The 15,206-nt window shown below is 34.1% G+C and overlaps 1 protein-coding gene across 1 annotated transcript in view; it reads right to left on the bottom strand.

Moving 5' to 3' along the window:
• LOC114332297 (reversion-inducing cysteine-rich protein with Kazal motifs) overlaps positions 1 to 12,296 on the bottom strand; it is a 408,801-nt gene extending 396,505 nt beyond the window's left edge. Inside the window, exon 1 of the mRNA XM_050656164.1 lies at positions 12,100 to 12,296. Coding sequence (XP_050512121.1) covers positions 12,100 to 12,205 — 106 coding nt within the window. The 5' untranslated portion in view covers positions 12,206 to 12,296. The remainder of the gene's footprint in view (positions 1 to 12,099) is intronic.
• Positions 12,297 to 15,206: the final 2,910 nt, after the last annotated feature.

Consider the following 15,206-nt stretch of genomic DNA (forward strand, 5'->3'; position numbering starts at 1 on the left):
CTCTGTGCGATTCTCACGTTCGTTATCATTATTTTTATTGAGAGGCTCATAGGGATTTTATTACTGCATGTGTCCTTCAACCTAGACCAATTCTTCTTTGTATTTGTTATGTCTGGTGGTCTCTGTTGTATTGTGTGACCTCTTTTACGGCGTTGTTTTCTTATTTTATTGTTTATATGTAAGAAGAACGAATTAAGCAATGATTAACGTTTATAAAAGATCCAAAATTACACAAAAGATACGACTACAGCTACTAATTATACGAAAGCCAATTGGATGTACCACATACTCTTTAATGATATAATAAAGATTGATCATAAAAGCACTATTTGTTGTAGGAAAAGGAAAGGATGACTAACCCCCCGAATATTTTTTTCTGTTTTAAGAAATATAACAATAAAAATCATGAAAAACAATCGTTTGCTGTTGATTTGTGCTGTTGATTTGTTAACATCCGAATGCAGAAAACATTCAGATGTTAACAAATGGACCCAAAGGCCAAATAAGGTCCAAACGGACCTATAAATAATGTGATGTTATTAGTTTTATGACGACGCGTGAATGGATTCGAGGTACTCAAGGGCAACTTGCTTCGCTGAAGACCTAATTGACCGAAACCGGTGAAATTTACGGTGCAGTACGGAAAGGCAGAACATTATTTCCATCACAGTTCTTAACATCCACTGAACCACCTCCATTTTCTGGGACCAAAAATAGTTCGATTGAACCTAACTTACCTTAGTCCAAATATGCACATAAAAAAAGTTATAGCCCTTTGAATGAAAATCGATTTTTTCCAATATATCGAAAATTATTAGAGATATTTTATTGAAAATAGACATGTGGCATTCTTATGGTAGTAGTATCTTAAGAAAAAATTATAGTGAAATTTGGACACCCCATAAAAATTTTATGGGGCTTTTGTTCCTTTAAACCCCCCCAAACTTTTGTGTACGTTCCAGTTTAATTATTATTGTAGTATTATTAGTTAAATACAATATTTTGCAAACTTTTTTGCTTCTCAGTACTTTTTCGAAAAGTCAGTTTTTATCGAGATATTTTGAATAATTGTCAAATCCACCACATATTTGTATATGGCTAAGTAGGATTATGGAGTACAATGAAAATTTATTTATGATTTACATTTTTAGGTATATTTTGAACCATATTAAAAAAGAAGTAATATCTCGATAAAAATGCCTTCTCGAAAAAATACAAAGAGGCAAAAAAGTTTTAAAAACACTGTGTTTAACTAATGGTACCGCAGTAAAAGTTTAATTGAAACATACACAAACATTTGGGGGGTTTAAAGGAACAAAACCCCCATAAAATTTTTATGTAAACATATTAAAAAAGAAGCCGCAACTCGATAAAAACTGCCTTATCGAAAAAATACTAAGAGGCAAAAAAGTTTTAGAAATATTAAATTTAACTAATGGTACCACAATAATAATTTAATTGGAACGTACACAAAAGTTTGGGGGGGTTTAAGGGAACAAAACCCCATCAAATTTTTATGGGGTGCACCAATTTCACTATAATTATTTTTTAAAATGTTCCTGCCATAAGAATGCCACATGTCCATTTTCAATAAAAAATCTCTAATATTTTTCGATATATTCGAAAAAATCGATTTTCATTTTGTAACTTCTAAGGGCTGTAACTTTTTTTATGTGCATATTTGTACTAAGGTAAATTAGGTTCATTCGAACTATTTTTGGTCTCAGAATATGTGATTTAATTTATGACCTGTATTTTCGTTACACCCTGTACTTATTGGAGACAAATAGGTATAGTGATATTGCTTGTGTCAGTGTGTTCGTAATATAAATCAAAATCAAAATGAGTATGATGAGTAAATGTGTCAATGTGTGTTGGAATAGAGACAGAAGAAGGTGCGTAAATCAATCAACAAACCTCATCAAAAGATCGCTGTTATTTGTGTCCTAAACGACCAAGGAAAAGGCACTAGAATACTATAGAGTCGGCGTGCTTGATTGACTTAAAAAAGCCTTAAAGACTTAAAACATACTGACGGGGTAATACAATAGAGAAGTTCCATCAGATATCATTCAAACAATCGAAGATATAGAGGACAACAAAATGCAGGCCAGAATAAAAGGATACTATGATCCTATGCTACGCAGATGATGCCATACTAAAAGCACGACTTTCAACATAATGGCAATGAAGTTAAACATGGGTATTTCAGCCAAGAAAAACAAAAAAAAATAATCATCAGCAAGGAAACGACCAGATGTAAAATAGAAATTGACAGAATCAACATTGGATGAGTCAATGCTGATTCAGATTATGGAAATCAAAACAAAAATATAGAAAGCCAATAGAGCAACAGGATGTCTGAACAATACAATATGGTGGAACAAACACATTAAATGGAACCTAAGTCAAGAACTTATAAACAGCTTAAACAGATATAAGACGAATAATGACATACACGTCTGAAACGAGATCTGATACTTCTAAAAAAAAAGATGTTAGAGTCAACAGAAATGCGAATACTAAGAAGAAATACAGGAAATACAACGAGGAATCGAAAAACAAGTGACGAAATGAGAACAGCATGTAAGGTGGCAAAAATAAGCGACTGGAGGAAGAGAGAATGGAACATTAATATATAAGCAAAATGCCTGACGATAAGGTACTTAAGATAGCAAGAGACAAATTGAAGTCAGTAGAAAAATGTGGGTCCACCAAGGTATATATGGAGATACAATAATATATAACACAAAGGTACAAACCAACGAAACAGAAACAGGCAGAATTGCCTAGTAAGAAGATAGAAGCAGAAGGAAGATTATATATTATATACTTATTTTTTAATAATTACCACCTAAAAACATAAAAGAATATATCATAAACTGGACATAGACATTAATGATACGAAATTTGGGTTTCGCAAAGGCCTGGGAACTTGATAAGCTCTCTTTTCACTTAATATACCTACAAAGGTGCCTGGACGTCAATCAAGATATATATGCGTGTTTTATTGACTATAATAAAGCATTCGACAAAGTACGACATGAACAATTATTGCACGTCCTGGAATCAAAGAAGCTGGACTACAATGACCTCAGGATTATATCGAATTTATACTATAAGTAACGAGCAAAAGTACGTGTTAACGACCAGCTGTCAGAGGAAATTTAAATCAGATGTGGAGTGAGACAGGGATGCGTGTTGTCGCCAATTCTTTTTAATGCCTACACAGAAGAGATCTTGAAAAAAGCTCTTGAGGGTGAAAGAGCTGGAATAAAGGAATAAACATTAGACATGCGGATGACACTGTCATCTTAGCTGAAAATATTGGGGATCTTCAGAGGCTGGTGACCAGAATAGCAGAGTTTGGACAAGAATACGTACTAACAGTGAATGCCAAGAAGAAAAAGTTTATGAGAATATCGAAAACTCAAAGAAATAACGAAAATCTCTTCATAAACGGACCCAATATCGAACGAGTCGACCAATATGCATACGTTGGAACAATGATCAACTCCACAGGAAATTACTTACAGGAAATCAAAATCAGAATAAAAAAGGCTAGAGCAAATTTTAACAAAATGAGAAAAGTGCTCTGCACAAGAGATTTGAAGTTGGGTTGGCTAGGTGCTACGTTTTCTTGACTTTGTTTTATGGAATGGAAGCTTGGACCTTAAATGCTGCATCAATGAAAAACTAGAATCATTCGAGCTGTGGGTGTAGAGAAGAATTCTGAAAATATCGTGGACAGAACACGTCACAAACAAAGAGGTTCTGAGAAAGATGAATAAAGAAATGGAAATCCTAAATACCATCAAAACAAGAAAACTGGAATATCTCGGACATGTTACACGTGGAGAGAGATATAGCTTGCTCCAATTGATTATGCAGGGAAAGATTCAAGGAAAGAGAAGCATACATAGGGAGAAGCATAATATCGTAGCTGCGCAACCTGAGCGAGTGGTATGGATGTACATAAAATGAACTTTACAGAGCAGCAGTCTCTAAAATACGAATAGCTATGATGATTGCCGACCTCCGCCGCGGAGATGGCACTTAAAGAAGAAGACCTAAGAACAACTAGGTGTCACAAAAAACAATCAAAAAAGGAGACAAAATAAAATAGTGATGCAAAATTAGATACAGTGTAAATGGATGTAGAAGATATGGGATCCGCTAATTAGAGACAAAGGGTCAAGGAACAGATGAAAGAATGTTTTAGGTATTAGACCGGGCAGTATCGTCGCCCCCGCTAGCGAAACTATTCCGATTCGATTTTTTTGCACAAACTTACTCAAAAAGAAGTCCTTATAACATATCCTCAGGCCGGGCGGTGCCGTGGTCGAAAAATTGTTTAAACAATTTTTTTTAAACAAATTCACAAAAATAATTTTTTCATTTCTAACAAATTTTTTTTAGATAAATTCCCTTATTCTGAGCAAAAAAGGTCTCTTGTCATTTTTTTCTAAAATTGATTGTTGTCGAGTTATATGCGATTATAAATTTGAAAAATGCGAAAATGGCCATTTTCAAGGCTTAATAACTCGATTAAACATTATTATTATGAAATTCAAAAAGTCACCAAATCAAGTTTCAAATCCCTTCTTCAAGGTCCTGAAGAGATTTTTGTCATTATTTTATTAGAAAGCTGTTATTTTTAATTATTAACAATTAGCGCTATAGTCCAGGATTTATCGTCGCCCCCGTTAGTGAAATTATTCCGATTCCATTTTTTCCAGAAACTTACTCAAAACGAGGTCCTTATAACATATCCACAGGGTGCCGGGCGGTGACGTGGTCGAAAAATTGTTTAAACAATTTTTTTTAAACAAATTCACAAAAATAATTTTTTCACTTAGAACAATTTTTTTTATATAATTTGGGACATTCTAAGCAAAAAATGTCTCTTGTGATTTTTTTCTAAAATTGATTGTTGTCGAATTATACGCGATTTATAATTTGAAAAATGCGAAAATGGCCATATAACTCGACAACAATCAATTTTAGAGAAAAATTACAGGAGACCTTTTTTGCTCAGAATAACCCAAATTATCTAAAAAAATCGTTCGCAATAAAAAAAATATTCTTGTGAATTTGTTTAAAAAAAATTGTTTAAACAATTTTTCGACCACGTCACCGCCCGGCACCCTGTGGATATGTTATAAGGACCTCGTTTTGAGTAAGTTTCTGTAAAAAAATGGAATCGGAATAATTTCACTAACGGGGGCGACGATGCATCCTGGATTATAGCGCTAATTGTTAATAATTAAAAATAACAGCTTTCTAATAAAATAATGACAAAAATCTCTTCAGAAACTTGAAGAAGGGATTTGAAACTTGATTTGGTGACTTTTTGAATTTCATAATAATAATATTTAATCGAATTATTAAGCCTTGAGAATGGCCATTTTCGCATTTTTCAAATTTTTAATCGCATATAACTCGACAACAATCAATTTTAGAAAAAAATGACAAGAGACCTTTTTTGCTCAGAATAAGCCAATTTATCTAAAAATATTTTGTTCTAAATAAAGAAATTATTTTTGTGAATTTGTTTAAAAAAATTGTTTTCCACCTACCTCTACCGAAAGTATACCTTTCCGGACCTGATTGTAGGGAGCAAAGTTGTACTTTTCCTCCCTAGGGAGGAAAATATTTTTCCTCCCTAGGGAGGAAAAGTAAAAGTGACGTCATGGTATTTCATTCATGAAATATAACTTATTGACGCCCTGTATAATATCTATTTTCTATTACGAAGTATCTATACATTTTAAAGTTTATTTATAAAACATCCTGTATTTTGCAGAATGGTAAAAAACAGTAAATTGTTATTTTCATTTAACAATGTTTACATTATTAATTTGACTTATATTTGACAGTTGACAGTTATATTGTACCTATTTGTTGTTTTAGTTCTAATAGATTTTGTTGGTTAGTTACATAAATAAATTAAGTAAAAATGAAAAAATGACTTGTTATTTGAGGAAGGTGGAAAACCCATATGTATAACATGGGAGTAAAGTGCCTTTTCCTCCCTTGAATGATTACTGCCCTCCGCTACGCGTCGGGCAGTAAACTTCATTCTCGGGAGGAAAAGTTACACTTTCCTCCCTTGTTATACAAATAGCTATTAAACAACTGTGGATATGTTATAAGGACCTCTTTTTGAGTAAGTTTGTGCAAAAAAATCGAATCGGAATAATTTCGCTAGCGGGGGCGACGATACTGCCTGGTCTATATATGAATTATTTTAATACAATGGGATCAATATATGAATTACTTTATTTTAATATGGATAAACCAGAATTTTCATTAAAAATATTTTATGTTTGACGTTTGCATTTCCACACATCGTTCTTAAAATAGGTACAAATTCCACAATTGATTTAGTTTTGTTACTGTACAACGAAGAATTTCCTAGATCGAAATTAAAACGTCAAATACAAAATAGTTTTAATTAAAATTGCACTTTGTTCTCATTGTACTACGAGTATAATAAAATGTAATTAGTAATTAAGCTCTGAGCTTTGCAAGTCCATTGGGCATAATAAATTAACAGAGCGCGATTCTAATACAATTCTAAGCAGTTAAATATACATACAGTGCGGTGGAATAAGTGTTGCCCCCCCCCCCCTGTTAACTTGTTTATTTTAAGAATATAAGCAAAACGCTCGAACAGGTCGATTTTTAAACTAACCATAGTATATTATAGCATCAACGTTTCGAACTTTACGCGATCCCTCTTCAGGTAACAGCCATAACTTTGATTTTTTTAAATTGGAAAGTTTATCATGTGACACCTCATTTAAAAGCTCTTAAAATACTGAGTTCAAAAATGTATAATACTTTAATCCTGTTTGAGAGCGTAGGCGAAAAATTTCGGTCGAATTCTTTCTAAATGCAATAATTTTTTTCGAATCCTGAAAAAACCAATAAATATTTTTGAAAAATTTAAACGCAGAATGAAATATTACGGTATTCTCGATGGTCCAAAGTCCCTGAGAACTCCTGTAATGTTTATTTTAATAAGTCACAGTGGTGGAAAAAAGAAAAAATTTAGTGTGATTTTTAATTTCAAATATATCATTCAAAAGAAACTTTTTCTTTATTCTAAAGGACTGTCAGCCCTCGGTAATAATCTAGTCTTTCATTCTGCGTTTAAATTTTTCAAAAATACTTATTAGTTTTCTCAGAATTCGAAAAAAATAAATGCGTTTAAAAAGAGTTCGACCGAAATTTTGGGCCTGCGATCTCAAAAAGGATTAAAGTATTATACATTTTTGAAATCAGTATTTTAAAAGCTGTTAAATGAGGTGTCACATGATGTACTTTACCATTTAAAAAAATCAAAGTTATGCCTGTCACCTGAAGAGGGATCGCGTAAAGTTCGAAACGTTGATGCTATAATATACTATGGTTAGTTTAAAAATCGACCTGTTCGATCGTTTTGCTTATATTCTTAAAATAATCAAGTTAACAGGGAATGGGGGGGGGGGGCAACACTTATTCCACCGCACTGTAGATAAAATGTTTGTATTCCTTTTCTAATAGTCACAATGAACTTTTTCAATTGATTAAATTTTCAATATTTTTATATTAGTACATAATATAGGTACGCAACCAAACTTAGATGGAATCGCCATATTATATTTCAAACCAATATTTTTTTAAAAAGACTAAGTTTTCACTCTAATGGCATATAACATATCCCACCAGAATGAAAACAATGGGAACCTTCTCTGGTTACACCTCCGAGGCTTCTACAATTTGCAAGCCATACGGATACTGAGACTAAGGAAGATGAGGGAATTCTACAATTTACAATTCACGTCACATCTGCTCAGCGCGGTAAAGTTCCAACGAGACTGGTTCCCTTCATACTCCACACAGAGTAAATGTAAATCAAAAATTGAAAATTGAAAATGGTTATTCATTTTTCAATATTTTTTTCTTTTGAAAAAAACTTGCTATTGTTGCGAATAATAAAGGTTTTTATTAAAAAAAAAACAATTAAACAATGAGGTATTTAACACAATGTATCTTATAGATTATTTGTTTTAGTTGTAAATTTAACGAAAATAAATAAACTAAATTTTGCGTTCAAATACGAAAGTGAGCCTGCACGATGTGGGCTTAACAGACGTGCAAAGAAGAAATATGATTGATCTTGTGGAGCAAGGGATGTCTCAGAGGGACACAGCTATAGGAATAGGCGTAACATTGGATGTTGTGTGTCAAAAATCTATGCTAGATATCAGTAATATTAAGAAAGCTTAAGATATATCGAGACAAAGTCGCGAAAAAGTTAAAACGGCTCTCCACGATTGATTTATTGTCCAAGCAGCTAAAAGAGATCCAACCAGCAGCTAGAAGAGATCCATGGCCACCTTTAACTCCAACGGCAGCTTTTGGCAACTATTGGCGTGTTTCAGTTGAAATGATAAAACAAAGACTTCGTAGCCAACTACTTGATCGCTTAAATTGGTGTCTTTCACACCAAAACTGAAACATTGGAAATTGGCAAAATGTTCTATGTGCAGACGAAACCAGGATTTGTGTATTTGTCAGATGACCAACGAATTCATGTACTTTGAGGACGCTACAGACTTCCTTGAAGCAGAAGATATCACTGTTCTGGAATGCACTACTTAAACTCACCTGACCATAACACTACAGATGGAGTATTTGTGGGATATTGTTAAAAGAAAAATTAGAGCTCGCCAGAATAATCCACAAAAGATCTCACAGCTAGTAAAACCTGTTCTTGAGCTGTAAATCTTGTGGTAAACGAATATTAGGAGAATACTAGAACAAGTTCAGACCAGAGAGATCGACCATTAATTCCATAGGTACATACAACGGAGCAAAATATTCAAAAATTGAGAGAACACAAGAGAGAAATGCACGTAATATTCATAATATGTATTTCAAAGCGCATTTAATAAAATTAATCGAACGAAAATGATGGAAGAGCTAAAGAATCATGGAATCCCAGAAAAATTAGAACGTAATATGCTAACAATGAGCCTAAATACCACAGCAAAGATCAGTTTCAGCGAAGAAAGTAAACAGAGGCGTGAAAGAAGGTGACTCTATATCCCCGATACCGTTTAACCTGATATTGGAAGCAATAATCAAGAGGAGGTAATATGCAGTGGCGGCTCATCAGAGGAGGAAGGGAGGCTTAGCCTCCCCATAAATTTTTTACACACGCTACACTGTTTTCTTTATCATGAGTCGCGAAAACAACAACCACTCTCACTATTATACAACGTGTAAATTCCATATTATCACTAAATATCCATACGCACGGAGCATTAGCATTAGACCGCATGATTGCGTCTCAGTTTTTTATTATTATTGTAGGCAGGACCCTGGGTTATCCCGAGATGCACGAACGGAGTGGAGAAGTGGAGCAGCCTCCGTAGCTGATGCACCGCGCAGCGCAGCAGGCGTTTAAGGAGACGCGGTCTCCTAACAGTGGTATCAACGGTGCCATCACACGCTGCCCGGAGATATACCAAGGGAGGCTAAGTAGCTTCTCGGCTCCGTTGCGTAGTTGCGTGCATCTCGAAACAACGAGTTTTAGGGTCCTGACTAAAAATAATGAAAAAGCTAAACGTGCGAACTTTGTTATGAAATTTGGTATGTGAGGTTAGACTAATATTTGGAACAATTTGTTCAAATAACTTTTTCCGAGATCTGTAACGCAAAGCAAAATATCGGTAATTTATCGTGTTTTTGAATTCGCAGTATATAGGCCGCGTTTAGAATTAAAAAAATTCAGTTGAGTATCTTAAAAAATGTGAAGCTTCATCCTGTTTGGACTGCAAAACTTCAAATCTGTATTTATTTTGATATGCATATCTACTTACAAAGATGGAATTGTTAACAAATAAACGACACAAACTTTGGTATTAAACTTTTACAATTAGACTAACTATTTTTAAAATATGATATCATGAAATTATGAATTATGATGATATTATGAAATGTAAATAAAAAATGGGGCCTAATTTACATTTTTTGGCGCATTTTTTTGCTAGTGCAAATTTGTCTAGATATTTTACAGTTAGGTATAGCCTCCCCTATTGTAAAAATCACGAGCCGTCACTGGTAACATGTACTTTGCAAACAAACATATTATTACAGTAAATTACTTTTAATGGGAAATAAGCCACAATTTTACCAAAAAAATGATTTTTCCGCAAATCGCCAGGAAATTTTGACATTCCTGTCAAAATTTCTTGAAGAAAAAGTCAGGACTTCCTTACTGTAAGGAAATGTCATTTCCTTACTGTAAGGAAATGATATTTCCGTACAGTTGTTAGTTGTTAGTTGATATTTACTTTCGAGAACACCATAAGCGTCAAGTTTGACAATTCAACCTCAATACGTTTCCATAGTAACCCAAGTAATTTTATTAGGAATTTCAAAGCACCATTTATTTGGGAATAAAATTATCGCGTTTTTTTAAAATCAATCAATATCTGTCGAATTTTAAACGATTTGCGGAAAAATAGTATGTTTACCTCGTAGGAAAAGCCACATTCCTGGAATCTTCACAGTCGTCCAGGAATGTTAAGCTTTTCCTACCCGGTAAACAATGTACTATTATTAACGTTTCGAAGCGCAAATCGGGTTTCGTTGTCAAAATACGTTGTATTTTGAGTTGTATTTTGACAACGAAACCCGATTTACCGACAACCCGATTTATTACCCGAAACGTTAATAAAATCATTTTTTTGGTAAAATTGTGGCTTATTTCCCATTAAAAGTAATTTATTATAAAAATGTCACAAGAAAGTAGCTTCAGAACAACTTCAAGTAATAGCATGTGCAGATTATATAGTCATCATAGCGAAGACAAACTGTATCCCCCTTTAGCTCCTGAGAGTAACAATGGGGAAACCCAGAAAAGAGAGAACAGGGGAAAGAATCCTGGAAAGTAAAAAAGCATATACATATATGGAAATAATAGAAATCTGCTGAGTAGCAAGATCCTAAGTAAGAAAATAAAGATGAACGTAAGTAATTTATTATAAAAATGCCACAAGAAAGTAGCTTCAGAACAACTTCAAGTATGTAATAGCATATGCAGATTATATAGTCATCATAGCGAAGACAAACTGTATCCCCCTTTAGCTCCTGAGAGTAACAATGGGGAAACCCAGAAAAGAGAGAACAGGGGAAAGAATTCTGGAAAGTAAAAAAGCATATACATATATGGAAATAATAGAAATCTGCTGAGTAGCAAGATCCTAAGTAAGAAAATAAAGATGAACCTATATAGGACATATACAAGAGCAAGATAGCCTTCTGAAATTTAAAAGAAAAATAATGAGAACGATACTGAGCCAGAGCCACAATGTAACAAGTGAGGGAGAAATACGAATGAAAACAAATGCCGAAAACAAATTGAATTAAAGGGAGAAAATATAGTCAGCTACATAAAATCTCTTCGCTTAAAGTGGATTCGGACATAATATGTATATTATACAGAGACGCCCATACTCAGATATGCTGAGAAGAATATCTAACTATGGACAGCACTATGGCCCAGTTGTAGAGGAAGGCCTAGAAGAAGATGACTGGATGATGTAGAAGAAGATATAAGAGCAGTAAAGACTGGAAAGTTCAGTGCAAGGACAGAAAGAAATGGAAAAGAGTCACAGCAAGCTGAAGCTATAAATGACATATAGGAGTAATCCACCTCACCCAAGAATAGGATTTTAGCGCCATGGCATTAGCTATAATCCCTAGGGATTGTAATGCTTCATGATGATGATGAGAAGAACTAGGGGTGGTATTTAACACTGAGTACTAAAAAACATATAACACAATTTAAATATTATGCATTTTACATTGAAATTGTTTATCTATTGACTTTAAAACAAATAGTTTCAATTTTTTATTTTAAGACTTTATTGTTTTCTTTAATTTTTATGTATTGGTGATAAAATTGCTTCAAATATTGCTTGATTTCGTATTTTGGTTTTTTAAAATTCGCTCGAAATATTGAGAAATGTGTGTATACTATGTATATTATTTGTTTCATATTATTGTGTCTGAGATTTTCAACGAGACAGTCTGACATACCTTGTGCAAATGTTCCCTGAATACAACACCAAAAACCCATATAAAGTATTACATTTCTTCCACGGAACTTGCGAAAATCACCAAATGCAGTCTTCGTCGTCGACATGCTGACGATTAAAAATAACACACGTGCTACGGCCGTCACGACAATCACCAGCAACAGTCCATCCCGCACCAAAGTTTTCAACGAACTGAATTAAATCGGAACGATAAGCGGAAAGAGACGTTTCAAAAGTCGTGGAGACGTGGAGAAGCTGTTCGCTGCGGGATGACAGAAAAGCTTTATCGCTAAGCTCGTTGTGCTTTATCTTATTAATTTATTGTGTGCTTTATCTTATTAATTTATTGTCATTTTGATTTTATTTTTTCGTTTTGAAAAGATATTTCCCAGAATAAGAATGACCGGAGATAGTATATTATATTAAATATCATTAAATTCTGCATAAATCTACAGTTCAATAAGCTAAATATGAATAAAAGTTCAAGAAGCTGAAATTATTTGGAGAGATACTGGAAATAACCCTTTGAGGTTAAGTATCTAGGGGTTACCCTGAATTCGAAACTCAATTTGAATATTCATATTACCAATATAACCAATAGGGCTAAGCGACTCTTCTGGAACTGAAGACGAGTTGTAGGTAAACCTGGGGATTGAAACCAAAGGTGATCTGTTGGTTGTACACATCAGTGATACGACCGACAGTTACTTATGGGTCAGTACTCTGGTGGAGAAAGACGGCTTTGCAATCTTGTGTCTTGTGTGACCACTCTCACCACCCTTCAAAGACAAGCGCTTCTAAATATAACAGGAACCTTGAATAGCACAGGAACGGCTTCATTAGAGGCTATCACAGGTCTCCCTCCGCTGGAATTATATATTTCGGCGGTAGCCTTTATGACCATCCTGAGACTCAAAGCAAACAATACTTGGAGGCCGAATTATGTATTGAGTAGCCACACAAACATTACTGGGACTATACTTGAGGAATCCATCTTTATGATGAACTCAGATATGATGACACCAGAACTTAGCTTCACTGAGAAGATTAACACAATTAGGTATACCATCTAGAGAACAAAAGTCCCAAATATTAATGGGGACTTATTATGGTTCACTGATGGATATAAAACTGCCCATGGTACTGGATCAGAAGTGTGTGGGTAAACATGTAACTATAATAAATCTTACAGCCTAGGTCAACATACAACGGTGTTCCAGGCTGAAGTTTTTGCTTTGGTGGCCTGCATTGATGAAATCATTGATGAAGACCCTAAAGCTAAGAGAATCAACATTTACACAGATATTCAATCGGCTCTTCTGGCTGTAAAGAACCCTCTCACCAAATCAAAACTGGTGAGAAACTGCAAAGATCTCCTCAATAACCTGGAAAAAAACAATAAAGTGTCTTTAATATGAGTGCCGGGTCATGAAGTGGTGCATGGGAACGAACGAGCAGATATGTTAGCGAAACAAGGCTCGAGAGAAACTTTTGAAGGCCCAGAACCTTTCTGGGGCATCACTAAAGATGCTATGAAAAACGAGGTTCAGAAATGGCTGATAAAGAATCATCAAAATAAATGGAGAACCACTCAAGGGCAAATCCAGACTAAAAAAATAATCAAGAATATTGATAAAAAACTCTCCAACAGTTTGATGAACCTCAATAAACGAAAGATCAAAACGGTCAGTGAAAATGTGACTGGACATTGCCGCTTAAGAAATCACCTATACAAACTAGGTAAGGTGAATGAACCATGGTGCAGAAAGTGCGAAATGGAAGAAGAGACTGCCATACACATACTATGCCATTGCAGTGTTGCAGTGTGCTAGGCAGGACTTCACTGGTCAAATGAGGTTGAACCATAAGAGATCCTAAAACTACCAATAAGAAAACTGTTGGCCTTCGTTGAGGCCACAGGACTTAAAGTTTAAGGAGAAGAACAGGGTTTGGTACAAAGGTTTTATGACCAAGTGCCAGAGACGAACGAGTCTCGCCTGATTTAAGAAGAAGAAGAAGCGAAATATGGACTAACAATTTGCAAATATACATACAATATAAAATTTTCAACACACATTTTAATTTTCTTATAATTACTTATTATAAGTGCAGTTTGTAGAGAGAGAAGTAACGAATACTAACATACCAAAAAAGGAAACCTCATTGTTTAGAGAGGAAGTGCAGACAAAATGTCAAGAAAAGAAAAAGACTTTTACAATACAGAACAAAACAAACACAAAAAGCATTTGACCACTATAAACGAATCAAAAATGAAACGAATTCTTTATGCAGACAAATAAAAAGAAAACACTGGGGAACACTACTTCTACGGAACGCCAAAAGAAATATGTAGAATGCTCAGAGAACAAAGAAAATAGATAAACGAACTAATAAAAACTAAATACATTCAAAAGGGAACATGGGCAAAAACACGATATATATTTGCTAAAGGTGACGGTAATGAACCACTAATACCTGACGTGACGACAAAGGAAGAAATAAACATTGAGGAGGGAAAGATGGTAAAGGGGGAATTAAGGAAATTGAAAAATAGAAAACCACCAGGAGAGGACAGAATATCAAATTATCTCCTAAATTACAGACAAAATCTGACCAAACAACTATTAAAACTGATCAAAAAAATAATAGAACAAAACAGAATACCACAGTAATCTAGATCAAGCCTCCTAATACCTTCCTTAAGAAAGGGAGATAACTCCGACGGAGAATTACAGAGGAATTAATTTATTAAATACAATATTAATATTTACAACCAAAGGGATATCAAACAAACTGAATGAAATTATAACATTAGCAGAAGAACGACAACATTTGAGGACGGGAGGATCATGCACCGACGCTATATTTGTAATGAGGCAATTTGAAGAGAAGATAAATCAGTAGAATACAACAAATCGATATATGGATGTTTCGTGGACATTAAGAAGTCATTTGACAGGGTCAAATTAATGGACTTTATCCATTTATGATATTCAAAAGAGATATATCTAATAATGATTAAAACAATCGAAAATATTTACCAAAACAACACAAAAAAAGTAAAAGTCGAAGAAGAACTAAAACTGTCCCAATTGAAGCTGACAATGG

This window comes from Diabrotica virgifera, chromosome 7 (genome assembly GCF_917563875.1).
Source record: "Diabrotica virgifera virgifera chromosome 7, PGI_DIABVI_V3a".
Classification (NCBI taxonomy): Eukaryota; Metazoa; Arthropoda; class Insecta; order Coleoptera; family Chrysomelidae; genus Diabrotica; species Diabrotica virgifera.